Source organism: Dasypus novemcinctus, chromosome 8 (assembly GCF_030445035.2).
Source record: "Dasypus novemcinctus isolate mDasNov1 chromosome 8, mDasNov1.1.hap2, whole genome shotgun sequence".
Taxonomy (NCBI): domain Eukaryota; kingdom Metazoa; phylum Chordata; class Mammalia; order Cingulata; family Dasypodidae; genus Dasypus; species Dasypus novemcinctus.
Window position 1 is genome coordinate 17,763,008 of NC_080680.1, and position 15,526 is coordinate 17,778,533.

The window sequence follows — 15,526 nt, forward strand, 5'->3', positions numbered from 1 at the left end:
TAACACTGGGTTTGTTAAAAAAAAAAAAAAAAAAAAGCATGAAGTTTCCAGGATAAATTTTATATCTTCTGAAGTGAATTTACAATTATGTAATGTAGTCCTAAATACTTTAATAGTAAGGCCTTTAACAAATCAAATTGCCTACACAAGTCCCAAAGTTTTGCCTACTTAAGAAAAGTAGAGGCAACTTTCCTTAATATTGTTAACGTCCAGTTCATATCCAGGTTTTCTAAAGGGTCTCCAAATGTCTTATGAAAAACGATTGCTGGGAAACGGACTTTGGCCCAGTGGTTAGGGCGTCCGTCTACCATATGGGAGGTCCGCGGTTCAAACCCTGGGCCTCCTTGACCCGTGTGGAGCTGGCCATGCGCAGCGCTGATGCGCGCAAGGAGTGCCGTGCCACGCAAGGGTGTCCCCCGTGCGGGGGAGCCCCACGCGCAAGGAGTGCGCCCGTGAGGAAGCCGCCCAGCGTGAAAGAAAGAGCAGCCTGCCCAGGAATGGCACCGCCCACACTTCCCGTGCCGCTGACGACAACAGAAGCGGACAAAGAAACAAGACGCAGCAAATAGACACCAAGAACAGACAACCAGGGGAGGGGGGGAAATTAAATAAATAAATACATCTTTAAAAAAAAAAAATATATATATATATATAAAAACGGTTGCTATTTTCTTCGGGATTTGATCAGGATCACGTTATGCATTTGGCTGTAAACTTCAAGTGTAACCTGAATAAAATAACCTGGATAAATCGACCTTTAAGACCACCATCCCACAAGCTTCCACAAAGCAGAAACTAGGTTAAGATCCCTTCTAGGTGGGAACGCGAAGGTTTGTGGGAAATGTAGTGTTGGATTGCACGGACGCATCACCGCAGCATGGTGGGGAGGAAAGGCTTGGGTTTTGCGCGTGCGCAGAGTTGCCTCGCTGTATCTTTGCGCTCTCGCAGTCTTAACTGGAAAGCCGCACGAGTCCCAGGAAGCGACTTGTGTAGGTTCACAGAGTGAAGTTTGCGCGGCTGGGGTAAGACCGTGGGGAAGCAGCCGGAGGGCATAGGCTTGTTTCTGGGGGGCGAAAATGGGAAGTCAGTGGGAAACCCCGCACCGCCAGCGGCCTCCCGGGGCGCAGGGGATACCGAGTCTTCGTCAGGAGAAGGTTCTCGCTGTGAGCCGAGTGTGCGAAAACCTTGTTCTCTTCCAGGTTGCCGCGCGTCCGGGTAGAAGCCCGAGCCGGAGGAGGGAGATCAGTGTGTTTCTAACCTTGGAGGTAAAAGTGGCGGGAATAGTAGGCCGTGGGCCTGTGGGCTCTGGAGACATAAACCCCAAGTAAATTCCAGGTCTGTCACCTGTCATCAGGGGAGAGAAGAAATCTGGGAAAGAGTCAGTTTACTCACTGAAAATGAGGTTATTAATAATGATTGCTTCAGGACGTTGTTTTGAGACCTCATTAAGTGTCCCCTGTAATTATATGAGTGCCTGGTACAAAACACTAAGTGACAACGGCTTTTATATTTAGAATATGCTTTTTTTCTTTCCATTGGGTGGCTTATGTCAACCTCAGCCATTTTATGAAGCAGTATGTATACATTAAAAAAATATTTGAGGTTCAAGTTGGTGGAGTGATTTAGCCAGGTCACACTCCCAGGCTCTTTCTAATATTGCACGTACCTAAAACCAACATTTTGACCTTCACAGCACTGAGTCACCTGTCCCAAAAGTCTGTGATGTTCTATGAAGTGAATGTAGATGGCCTCCTACTGTGTGGCAAATGCATTCTGATATTTCTAGTGTCTTCAGATTCCTTGGGTCAGACAAAGTTTCTAACAGTTACTTCCAAACCTGGCAGGCTGTCTGTGATATAGGGGAATCTAAGGGTCAGGTTTTTGGCTCTAAAATTTGTTTCTCAGGTTTAGGTGTCAGATCCTTGGAACAAAACAACCATCATGCAGTAGGAAGCAGGGGCTTCAGGTAGTTATAATGTTACCTCTGAATTTTCACTTCTCACCAGAGCTTCAGGGCAGAGACTGAAGAGCACAGAAAGGAGCAGGTTCTGATTTTCTTGGCCAGCAGTGTTTCTTGATTCCCCTGCCCAGAATGAACCGGAATTGTCACCTCCAGAAGCCACCACGGACTCTGACAGTGGGAGGTTTGGGCCAGCTTGGAGAAGAGTGCAGTGAGCTGTGGAGGTCCGGTGTCAGGCTACTCAGGAAACGTATTTAATAGGAGAACTTGGTGGAAAAGGTTTGGAGTAAGAGAAAACCAGCCGGAGGTTAGGAAATTCTGTTTCCACCCATCCTTAAAGGGTTCCTGTTGCCTTTGTTCTCCACTCTATGCAAATTATGTACTGCTGTGACTTATGTCCATTGCCTCATGTGATGCTATTGACATTATCCTAATCTCAGGGAACCTTAGAATGATGGTTACTGAAGGGTTTTCATTGTTTTCTACTTTGGGCTCTTGAAAGCTTTAAAGATATTGGGCCTAATGAGTTTAGTAACTTGTCTAGGGATATCCAGTTTGTTTGTGACAGGGCCAGGAGGAGAATACAGTGCACTTCCCTCTGACTGATAATTCAACAGGAATGTCTTATCAGAAAGTCCTTTTGGTGTTAATAATTGGGTGGTATATTCAGGGAGGGGGTGGGGGGAGAGAAGCCTAATGTAAACTATGGATGATAGTTAATAGTACTATTTGAATAACCCTTCTTCAATCGTAACTGGTACAATTTGTTTTATAAACAAAGTTCAGTTATAAAAAAGTATTATCAGTTCCACACCAATGCAAGGTGTTGGTGGTGGTGTGATGTGTGAGAATCCTATATTTTATGCATGAGTGTTCTGTAAACCCACAACAAGAATTCTCTAATAAAAAAATTATATGTCAAAAAATGCCTTTTGAGAAACTGTTTCACAGAACAAATAATTAAAAATCCTTGCCTTAAAGCATCCCCATTTCTTTTACTCTGCTTTCTGTGGACTCTCAATTTCAATGGGTAAACATTGCTGAGAAAATGGGTAAATGATGTACCCCCAGGAAAGAATAGTGCCTTATCCTTTGGTGCACTGTAATTTCTTTGTGTTTATATGTTAAAAGGTGTTTTAGTTTGCTAAAGGCTGCCAGTGCAATATACCAGAAATTATTTGGCTTCTACAAGTGATTTTTTAAAGTTATAAGCCGGCAGTTCTGAGGCTGGGAAAAATATCTAAATTAAGGCATCTGATGCTCTCTCCCTCCAGGTCAGTTACTGGCAATCTTGGACTCCTGCCACATGGCAAGGCACAATAGGGGCTCTGGTGGTAGTGCCTTCTCCCCCAGGCTCACTTTCTTCCTGAGCTCAGCTGTGGACTTAAAAGCATATGGCATTGTCCGCTTGCTTCTCCCTTCTGCTCCAGGCTCATTGCTTCAGCTTCTCCGTTCCTCTGTCTATGGCTTATCTTTCTCCTGGGTTCCTTGATTTCAGCTCCTAAAGGCTTCTCTTTTTCACTGCGGTTTTATTCCTGTGTCTGCAGCTATTTATTCCTCCATTTAAAAAGGACTCCAGTATGGGGTTTAAGACCCACCCTAGGTCATGTCCTACTGAAGTGATCTCTCATCAAAAAGAATTTCCCTTAACTGAATCTAATCAAAAAGTCCCATCTACAATATGTTTTATACCCAGGAATGGATTAGCTATAAGAAAATAGTCTTCTATATCAAGTCAGACTATATCAAGGATACAGTTAAATTTATTCAGAAAAGTTTATATTCATCCAGTGAACAGCTGCAAATTAAAGCTCCATGATCATTTATTTCATAGTTGCACATGGCAGATACTATCACCCCAACGTGGGTCTTACTTAGGCCTTTTCAAGGCCCAAATGGTCCTCTTCCCATAGGGAGGCTGCTCCCCAGCTGAAGTAGCAGAACTTTAGTAGGTAAATGTTGGAGCATAAGGCTCACCAGATCTAGTGACCCCTATTCTCTTTGGGTGTCCCCAGCTGAACCATCACAGTTCTCCACTTTCTCCTAAGAGCAGCAGAAAATGAAAAAATCTAAGGTGAGCTATTTGTTCCTTCCCTACTTTGTATTGTAGTAGCTTTGGTGGTTAATAAGAGTCTATATATTAATTGCAGAAGGAAAGCTAGAAATAGAGCAAGTCAGTCTTGAGGCAAGATTTCCCCATTCTGATGTTTGCTGTCAGCTTTGTCAGAGCAAATAGCTTCCCTCCAGTTACCAGTTTGCTAATATGTCATGTTTTCATGAATTTCCATTGAATTATGTTTAGTGAAATAGCTTTTTTTTATTTGGTTTAAGGCTCATTTGTACTTTTTTTAAAAAGTAGGACAATGTCTTATTTATTTGTAGATGATGTGACTGTTTATAAAATCACAGAGAATTTTATGAACAACTATCAGACTTAATAACAGAGTTCAGTTAAAGTATACCGATACAAGAAATATAAACAAAGACTAATAGCTTTCTTTATAAAGGCAATAATCATTTACACAATGCAAGAGAAGAACTATCCCATTCACAATAGCAAAAACAAAAACTGGGCCTTAATTTAGTAAAACTATATAATCTCTATATGAAGAAAACTATCAAACATTGCAAACATTTTATAGAGTTTTTTTGTTTTGTTTTTTTTAAAGATTTATTTATTTATTTAATTCCCCTCCTCCCCTGGTTGTCTGTTCTTGGTGTCTATTTGCTGCGTCTTGTTTCTTTGTCCGCTTCTGTTGTCAGCGGCACGGGAAGTGTGTGCGGCGCCATTCCTGGGCATGCTGCTCTTTCTTTTCACGCTGGGCGGCTCTCCTTACGGGTGCACTCCTTGTGCGTGGGGCTCCCCCACGCGGGAGACACCCTTGAGTGGCACGGCACTCCTTGCGCGCATCAGCACTGCGCATGGCCAGCTCCACACGGGTCAAGGAGGCCCGGGGTTTGAACCATGGACCTCCCATATGGTAGATGGACGCCCTAACCACTGGGCCAAAGTCCGTTTCCCTTATAGAGTTTTAAGAACTGAGAACATGTACCTCATATGTGAATGAAAAGCCTAAATATTTTCAAGGTATCTATTCTTGAAATATTTGTCAATTTTTTCCCATTCCAATCAAAATGGATTTTGTTAGAGCCTTACTCATTAACTCTATATGTAAATACACAAAATGGGCAAGAAAGTTTTGGAACAGGTTATAATGAGAGGGACTTGAAATACTAGCTATAAAGCTAGATTATAGAAATAAGGTAGTACTATTGATACTAGTACAGCAATTAAGGAAAAGGGCAATAAAGTAATACAGTACAGAAACAGGTCATACACATGGACAGTAAAACAAAGGCAACTTTAAATATCATTTAAAAAAATAATCAATTATAAGAAGTGCTATCATCGGTTGTGGTCAATGTTCCATACCAATTTGCAGTGTGGTAGTGGGGTGATATGTGGGGATCCTGTATTTTATGCATGATTGTTCTATAAACCCACAACTTCTCTAATTAAAAAAATTTTTTTCAAAAAATCAAAGAGGAAATGAAGAGTTTGATAAATGATTTTGGGGCTAGTGATATATGTTTGGGGAAAAAATAAGAAAAATGGCTCACTTGTTAAAGTTCAGATACATTGAAAGGGAATTAATAGTCAAATGCATATATAATAACCGGGCTAGCAAAAAGAAGAAACATAAATATTAGAAGGAGATGTGTGAGATTTTTCCTTTTAAATAACAAAAGTTCTCTATTAACATGTTACCAAAGCCAGGAATCATAATGTAAAGTGATGGCAGGTGTTTACATACATTTTAGGTTTGATAAACTTAGTATTAACAACTTTTACACAACTTTAATATTCCACATGATAAGTTCCGTGGAATAGAATAGAATGCTGCGATACCAAGTTTATACAAATAAATACTTTTGTTTTGCCCATAGCTTTACCATTAATTCAGTGCTGTGTTGATAAATTCATTCAGTAGATTACAAGGGAAGCTTTAGACTGAGAAAGTTTACTAAGTTCATTTTTTTTTGTCTTTATTTTTTTAATATTACATTAAAAAAATATGAGGTCCCCATATACCCCCCACCCCCCCTCCCCCCACTCCTCCCCCCATAACAACAGTCTCCTCCATCATCATGAGACATTCATTGCATTTGGTGCAAACATCTCTGAGCACCGCTACACCTCATGGTCAATGGTCCACATCATAGCCCACACTCTCCCACATTCCACCCAGTGTCCCTGCAGCACCACCCAGGATAATTCCAAGTCCCGAAAACGCCCCCACATCTCATCTCTTCCTCCCACTCCCTACCCCCAGCAGCCACCATGGCCACTTTCTCCACACCAATGCCACATTTTCTTCGATTACTAATCACAGTAGTTCATGAATAGAATATCAGTAAGTCCACTCTAATCCACACTCTATTCCTCCATCCTGTGGACCTTAGAATGTTTGTGTCCACTCCACATCTATATCAAGAGGGGGCTTAGATTCCACATGGATGCTGGATGCAATTCTCCTGCTTTCAGTTGTAGGCTGTCTTGGCTCCCTGGTGTGGTGGTTGATCTTCTTCACCTCCATGTTAGATGAGTGGGGTAAGTCCAATAAACCATGGTAGGATTTGCAAGTCTGTTGAGGCTCAAGGCCTGGCTATCACATGGTCAGTCCAGAGATTCAGGTCCCCTGGGTATACAATAAACCCCAGCACCAACTACAGTTCTAGTAAAAGTGAAAGGAGAGACTTGTGGACAAAGATCACATCTAAGTCCAACTCCATTGCACAGAAACACAAACTCCAAAGTAGGACCAACTGAGATGGCACTGAACTCCATCTGCCATGACCATAGAACCTGTGGGTCTCTGTAGCCCTCAGCAGAACCAATACCTGGGGTTGTATCTACTTTATCTGTCTCTGGGACTCTGCTGAGGTGTGCATAAGGGCAACCCCTCTGATAACCTCCCTCTCTTTTGGAGACTCATAGCCATATAAACTCATTTGTCCTTTCCATTTCCTCCTTTTCTTCAGGTCAAAAAGCATTTTTAACTCCTGGTATTATATGTAGACTGAGATATTCTGCTGGTCCGAGTTGACCCTTTTATTCAAGGTCATTTTCTAGTTACATCATCAGCTGGTACTTGGTAGTAAGTTCATTTTATGTTTATAATCACTACTGAAAAAGCAAGTAAAAACTTATTCTCACTGACTCTAACCCCAACATCACCTTCATATAGAAATACAAGTATGATTTTTGTCATCTGTCTGACAAGGATAATTAACACTAATATTTAAAACTGCTTTATAGTACAAGTTATAAACATTTCACCAATATTTCTTATTATTTCAACAAATTTTTATTGGTCATGTGGCCTCTATAATTGTTTCCCAAGTATTAAAATTTTTTTAATTAAAATTTATTGTTTGTATCGGTGTTACAAGTTATTCAGTTAATAACTACAATAACAATAAAAGTATTTTGGTCAGGGGTTATACTCCTCCCCCAATTTTGTTCATTCCTCAATCTTGAGGGGTTTGGGACATTTTCTGCTCTGACTGCTTGAGGCTAAGAAGCGACGTAGATATTATGGGGCAGAAGAATGAAATTGTTTTACTTGCTGTTGAAGATACTCCTTGTTTTGTTTTGCTTTTTATTCTGTTTACTGATCTTCTAGAGTCTGTCTCTGTGAGTTTGCTCATTATACTTAGTTCATATTAGTGAGATCATACAATATTTGTCCTTTTGTGTCTGGCTTATTTCACTCAACATTAGGTCCTTGAGGTTCCTCCATGTTGTCACATGGATTATTAGTTCTGTCCTTGCAGCTGAAAAGTATTCCATTGTATGTATATATCACATTGTGTTTATGCATTTATCTGTTGGTGGATACTTGGATTAATTTCATCTTTTGGCAATTGTGAATAATGCCCCGATGAACATTGGTGTGCATATATCTATTCATGCCCCTGCTTTCAGTTCTTCTGGGTATATACCTGGTAGTGGGATTGCTGGATAATATGGCAGTTCTATATTTAACTTCCTAATGAGTGGCCAGATGTCTTCCACAGTGGCTAGACCATTCTACATTCCCACCAGCAGTGAATGAGTGTTTCTCTTTCTCCACATCCTCTTTAACACTTGTAATTTTTTGTGTTTTTCAATAGCGACCAGTCTAGAAGGTGTGAAATGATATCTCACTGTGGTTTTGATTTGCATTTCTCTAATAACTAGTGATGTTGAACATCTTTTCATGTGCTTTTTTAGCAATTTGTATTTCCTCTTTAGAAAAATGTCTGTTTAGAAAAATGTCTAAGTCTTTTGCCCATTTTTTAATTGGGTTGTCTTTCGTTGCTGACCTGTACGATTTCTTTATATATGCTGACTATTATACCTTTGTTGGATATGAGGCTTCCACACATTTTCTCCCATTGAGTAGGCTGCCATTTCACTTTCTTGACAAACTCCTTTGAAGCACAAAAGTGTTTAATTTTGAGGAGGTCCCATTTATCTAACTTTTCTCTCATTGTTCGTGCTTTCAGTATAACATTTATGAAACCATTTCCTACCACAAGATCTCAAATATACTTCCCTATATTTTCTTCTAGGAGTTTTATGGTCCTGGCTCTCTTTTTTAAAAAGATTTATTTATTTATTTATTTATTTATTTATCCCCTTCCCCTTCTCCCACCCTCCTGTTTTTGCTGTCTGTGTTGTCTTCTCTTCTCATTTTCTCTCTAGGATTCACCGGGATTTGATCCTGGAGACTCCTGATATGGAGAGAGGTTCCCTGTTAATTGTGCCACCTCAGTTCCTGGTTTCTGTGTCTCTTCACCTTGACTCTCCCCTTGTCTCTCTTTTGTTGCATCATCATCTTGCTGAGTGACTCACTTGCACAGGGACTGGCTTCCCACAAGGACACTTGCTCACCACACAGGCACTTGTGCTCACTGGCTTACCACACAGGCACTGGCTCGCTGCACAGGCACACTCTTTTTTTTCACCAGGAGGCCCCAGGGATCGAATCTGGGTCCTCTCTTATGGTAGGTGGAAGCTCTATTGTTTGAGTCACATCCGTTTCCTGGTCCTGGCTTTTCTTATATGTAGGTCTTTGATTCATTTTGAGTTAATTTTTGTATAGGGTGTGAGATAGGGGTTCTCTCACATTCTTTTGGATATGAATACATAGTTCTCTCAGCACCCTTTTTTGAAGATATTACTCAGTGGAGTTGACAGCCTTGTCAAATATCTGTTGACAGTAGATGTGCAGGTCTATTTCTGAACTCTGAGTTTGACTCCATTGATTTTTATGCCTATCCTTGTAGCCACTACCATGCTATTTTGACACTTGTAGCTTTGTAATATGCTTTAAATTCAGGAAGTGTAAGTCCTCCAACTTTGTTCTTCTTTATCAAGATGTTTTTGGCTCTTTAGAGCCCCTTACCCTTCCAAATAAATTTGATACTGTGCTTTTCCATTTTTGCAAAAGCAACTCTTGGAATTTTTATTGGGATTGCATTGAATCTGTAAATCACTTTGTGTAGAATTTACATCTTAGTGTTACTTATTCTTCCAGTCCATGAACATGGAATGTCCTTCCATTTATTTAGGTCTTCTTTGATTTCTTTTAACAATGTTGTGTAGTGTTCTGTTTACAAGTACATTACATCCTAAGTTAAATTTATTCCTAGATATTTGATTCTTTTAGTTGCAATTGTACATGAAATTTTTTTCTTGATTTCCTCTTCAGATTGGTCGTTACTAGTCTATAGAAACACTACAGATTTTTGCATGTTGATCTTATATCCCGCCACTTTGCTGAACTAATTCATTAGCTGTAGTAGTTTTGTTGTAGATATTTGAGGACTTTCTATATGTAGGACCTTCTCAACTGCAAATAGTGAACGATTTTACTTCTTCCTTTCCAATTTGAATGTCTTTTTCTTTTCTTGCCTAATTGCTCTGGCTAACTTCCAGTACAATGATGAATAACAGTGGTGACAGTAGGCATCCTTACCTTCTTCCAGATCTTAGGGGGAAACTTTCAGTCTTTTACCAATGAATATGGATGTTAGTGGTGGTTTTCATATATACCCTTTATCATGTTGAGGAAGTTTCCCTCTATTCCCATGTTTCGAAGTGCTTAAACAGTCAGTGGGTCAAAGAAGAAATTGCAAGAGAAATCAGTAAATATCTCAAGGCAAATGAAAATGCTTCCACCTTTTGGCAATTATGAATAATGCTGCCATAAACATTTGTGTGCTCATATCTGTTTTGAGTTCCTGCTTTCAGATGTTTTGGATAAAAACTTAGGAGTGGGATTGTCCGATCATATAGTAATTCTATACCTTATACCTAACTGTCCCAGCACCACCAAATTATCTTCCATTGTAAAGAATCAGTCTGTATAGTTTTCTAGAATTTGCTGGATTTTCCTCTAGATTCAGATGCTTTTATATATTTGAATTTTGTTCTACTCTATGGGGTGAGACATAGCTCTAAAGCCATCTAGTTATCCCTATGACATTGACATCCAGCTTTTCTCAACTCATTTGAGATGTTACCTGTATTATACAATTAGGAAGTAATACATATTTATGTATATTTCTGTCTTTGTCTTCTGTTCCTTAAGTCGGTCCATATCATCATGTACAAAGACTAAACTGTTTTAATAATTGAGCCTTTTAAAAAGATTTCAACATCTAGTACATCAGCTCCATGATATCTGATTTCTTTAGTTTTCCATATCCATTTATGCACCAAGTTAAGCAAAAGGAATCAATACATATTTTAAAAGGTTAATATATCAGGACAAAGTTACTTATATTTGAGGAATGTAAGTTTGAGTTAATGAAAAAGTATAATTCAAAACAGTAATGGAGTGAGAGTAATCATATGCTCGTATGATTACATATAGTAAAAGAGTGTAAGAATATATAACACCCACTCATGATAAGAGTTCTTTAAATAGTAGGAATAAAAGGGATCTTTCTTCATCTGATGTATGAATCTAATACATTATAAATTCGTACAGAATACTTTCCCTATGCAATAAAAAATACACTTTTGGGGGAAGTGGATGTGGCTCAAGCAATAGGGCTCCCAGTGTTCGATACCCAGGGCCTCCTGGTAAAGGCAAGCTGGCCTGTATGTGAGCTGACCCACACAGAGTGCTGGCCTGTGCGGAGTACAGCTCCAGACAGGAGTGCTGGCCTATGTGGAGAGCTGACACAGCAAGATGATGCAGCAAAAAGAGACACGGAGGAGAGATAATAGGAGATGCAGCAGATCAGGGAGCTGAGGTGGCACAAGAGAATGATCATCTTTCTCCCACTCCAGAAGGCCCCAGGATTGGTTCCCGAAGCCTCCTAATTAGAATACAAGCAGACACAGAGGAACACACAGCAAATGGACACAGAGAGCAGAAAATGGGATGGGGAATAAATAAATAAATCTCTTTTTTAAAAATAAAGTACTCTAGTGGAAATTTTAACCAGGGATATTGACAAAGAAAAAGAAAAACAGAAGAATCAGAAAGGAAAAAATAAAACTCTCATTTTTCAGACATGATGTAGAAAATCCAGAAGAATTTACATATAAACTATGAGAATTGTGGCAGTTTGAGATTATTTATAATTCCAAAAGGAGAGATTATATCTGTAAACTGTTCTGTTCTCTGGGCTCAAGACCCTTTAATTATATTAGATTCAGCTGAGATGCTTTTGATTAAATTGTTTTGGAATTGGGGCTTTGATTCAACCACATCATTAGGGCAACTCAGTTTGAGGCCCCACCCCCTTGGTGGACTGTATAAATGGATGCTCCAGCAAGAACACAGAAGTAGATACACAGAGAAGATACCCAGAGGAAGAAAGACAGCTCCATAGACACGGCAGAGGCCCTGGGAAGAGAATTGAGCCAGTCACCTGATAGTTTACAGCTGACCTTGTTGAAGAGACCAGAGCAGCTGAGTCCAGAAAGAAACAAGCCCCAGGAAGAGAAACAAGCCCCTATGCCAGCCTACAATTGAGATCAGAAAAAGCTGGACCCAGGAGTCTTAAGAGGAAAGGGGAAGGCTGAACCCTTGCAGATCTTGCCTGCCATCTTGCTTCAAACACATGGCAACAGAGTTTGGTAAGGAAGTAACCTTGAGTTGGACTCTTTAGGACCTTGTAACTGTAAGTTTTTATCCCAAATAAATACCTTTTATAAAAGCCAACAGATTTCTGGTACTTTGTGTTAGACTGACTAATACAAGAATGAATGAGTCAAGGAAGCGGACTTGGCCCAGCGGTTAGGGCGTCCGTCTACCACACGGGAGGTCCACGGCTCAAACCCCGGGCCTCCTTGACCAGTGTGGAGCTGGCCCAAGCGCAGTGCTGTTGTTCGCAAGGAGTGCCGTGCCACGCAGGGGTGTCCCCGCATAGGGGAGCCCCATGCACAAGGAGTGCGCCCCGCAAGGAGAGCCGCCCAGCGCGAAAGAAAGTGCACCTGGCACCGCACACACGGAGAGCTGACACAACAAGATGAGACAACGAAAAGAAACACAGATTCCCGTGCCGCTGACAACAGAAGCGGATGAAGAAGACACAGCAAATAGACACAGGGAACAGACAACCGGGGCGGGGCGGCGGGGGGGGGGGGTGGAGGGGAAGGGGAGAGAAATAAATAAATCTTAAAAAAAAAGAATGAATGAGTCAAGTTAGCACTCAAAGTCAGTATTTTAAAAATTGAAAATCATTATTTGTATCCCAGCAACAATTTGGAAAATGAAAGTTCACAGTGTCTTATCATCTACAGAAGCATCATCAAATATTAAATTCGAGAATCACTCTGTGCTTCTCTCTCTGTGTACCTAATCCATACCCAGAGATCCTGATGCATTTCCCCTAACCTTAATGAGCTCTGCTCCTCAAGATTTGCTATAGTTAAGACCATCATAGGCATCCTTTATAGCGTTTTATTGAAACTCAACAGTAAAAGATTTGATTTCCTAAGTGAGGTATTTTCCATGTCACCTGTTTGTGGACCCTTCAGATTGACCAGAAATGTGCTGTTTCAGGCCTCAGTGTCGTTCAGGGATGTGGCTGTTGAGTTCACCCAGGAGGAGTGGCAGCACCTGGGCCCTGCTCAGAGGACCCTGTACAGAGATGTGATGCTGGAGAACTACAGCCACCTCGTCTCAGTGGGTGAGCAGATCCTCACATGCAACTCCCTATTGGGTACACTTCTGTTTTTTCTTTCTTTAATTTTAATCACACTCTTTGAGGTATATTTAACAGGAAATAAAATTCAGTAATTTTCAGTGTACAAGTCCTAGTGTGTTTTGAGAAATGTATACAGTTGATTGCTACCCACCAGAATTATGATGTGGAATATTTCCATCACTTCAGAAAGTTCTCTTGTAACCTTTTGCTGTGAATCCTCTTCCACCATCCCTACCCCTATGACCTTGGTAGCCACTGATTTGCTTTCTATTGCAATAATTTTGCCTTTTCTCAAATTTTATGTAAGTAGAATCTTAAGAGTATATATTCTCTTTTATCTGGCTTTTTACTAACTTAGTGCAGTACTTTTCAGATTCATATGTGTTTGTGTATATCCATAGTTTATTCCTTTTATCCCGAGTATAATTCCTTTGTACAAACATACCACAGTTTATCATTTATCACATGATAGACATATGTTTTTTATGTTTTTCCCTCAATTTGGGGCTTTTATGAATAATATACTATGAGATTTGCATGCAAGTCTGTGTGAACATCTCTTTTCACTTACTAGAATATGCTTTTTGGTTCTTTGTACATCTATCTTTACAGAAAACTGCCAAATGTTTTTAAATGGGCTGTGCTGTTTTTTGCCCATTAGTAATAGATGAGAGAGCGAGTTCTCATTGCTGTTCGGTTACCAGCTTTGGATTTGTTAACTCTTATTGTTTTTAACCATTCTACTTATATCTTTTTGAGTTTTAATTTGCATTCCCTGGTAACGATGTTGAACTTTTTTCATGCACTTTTTGGCCATACATAAATGTTTAGTGAAATCTTCAGTGAAATCAGTCAAATCTTCAGTGTATTTTAAAAAAATTATTTTCTATCTATATCTTATTTTTAAATTGAAATAGTTCAGAACTTTATCATGTGTATTTTTTGCTATTTTTTTCTCTCCATCTTTTGCTTACCTTTTAATTTTCTTAAATAGTGTTTTTTTGAGGAAGAATGTTCTCAGGGCTATTTGGGTTTTCTACTTATGTTTTTTCTAAAATTTTTGTATTGAAATAATTATAGAGTCATAGAAATTATCCAGGCATTACTCTTCACCAAGTTTCTTCAAATGGTTACATTTCCAGTGAATTGATGTTTGTACAATATGCGTGAATAGTTATGTGCTATTTTTATCTCATGCCTAGATTTTTTTGAGCGCCCTAGTCAAGACACAGGACTATTCTATCAACACAAAAATCTTTCTTGTGCTACCCTTTTTTACCTACTTCTTGTCTCCCCACCATTCCTAATCTCTGTCAACTACAAATTTGTTCTCCATCTCTATGATTTTGTCATCTTCAAGTATGTTATATAATTGGAATTGCATATGATGTGTCAAAATTGAGTTCATTCCTTTGATTACTGTGCAGTATTCCATTATATAAATTTTTAAGTTTGTTTAGCCATTCACCTATTGAAGGATATTTTGTTTGTTTCAGTTTTTGGCTTTTACAAATAATATTGCTATGAACATTTATGTACAGGTTTTCATTTATGTGGGATAAATAACAGGAGTGTAATTGCTAGGTTGTATGGTAAGTGCATATTTAGTTTGTTTTTTAAGAAATTTTAAAACTATTATCCATAGTGGCTGTATCATTTTGTATTCCCACCAGCAGTTCATGAAAAATCCAGTTATTCCTTGTAAATCCAAGTACAAGTACTTGGTACTGTCATTTTTTATATAAGTGTTGTGAGAGTTATGTAATATAATTTAACTTTATCTGATATTAATAGAAGGTGCTGGCTGGAAGTGTGTTTATAGACTTGATTCATGGGCTCTTGACAATGGTTTGACTGGATGGTCAGGGACTTGGAAGGAACATGATTGGAAAATTGGTGACAAATACCAATCAGCCTCTTTAATCCATTCCTGTCATTTGTTAAAATTGATGCCCACATTTTGGAGCATTGCCACTTAGCTCTAAGTATGGATTATAATTTACATGGTAGTTTACCTGTCTCCTATATGATTTTGTAAGTTATGACAAGATATATAACAGCCTGTATCTGTCATTGCAGTGTCATTCAGGACAATTCCAAAGTCCCGAAAATGCCCCCATATTATACCTGTTTTTCCCTCTCCCTCCCCTCAGAACCTCCAGTGGCCACTGCCTCCACGTCAATGATAAAAGTTCTTTCATTGCTAGAATAACAGTACGTCTACTCTAGTCCATTGTTCGTTCCCCAATCCTATTGGTTCTGGCATGGTGATGCCCACTCTACCTCTAATTGAGAGGGGAGTTAGATCCCATGGGGCAGATAGATGCGACTATCTTGCTTGTAGTTGCA

The 15,526-nt window shown here is 39.5% G+C and overlaps 1 protein-coding gene across 2 annotated transcripts in view; it reads left to right on the forward strand.

Moving 5' to 3' along the window:
- Window positions 1-871: 871 nt before the first annotated feature.
- The window catches only part of LOC111764019 (KRAB domain-containing protein 4-like), a 56,962-nt gene continuing 42,307 nt past the window's right edge, over window positions 872-15,526 (forward strand). The window contains exons 1-4 of one of the 2 annotated variants that reach the window (XM_071216637.1): window positions 872-1,022; window positions 1,200-1,265; window positions 3,976-4,034; window positions 13,033-13,159. In XM_071216637.1, coding sequence (XP_071072738.1) covers window positions 4,020-4,034; window positions 13,033-13,159 — 142 coding nt within the window. In that variant the 5' untranslated portion in view covers window positions 872-1,022; window positions 1,200-1,265; window positions 3,976-4,019. Of the gene's footprint in view, window positions 1,023-1,199; window positions 1,266-3,975; window positions 4,035-13,032; window positions 13,193-15,526 lie in introns of both variants that reach the window. The other variant, XM_071216638.1, reaches the window with a different exon arrangement.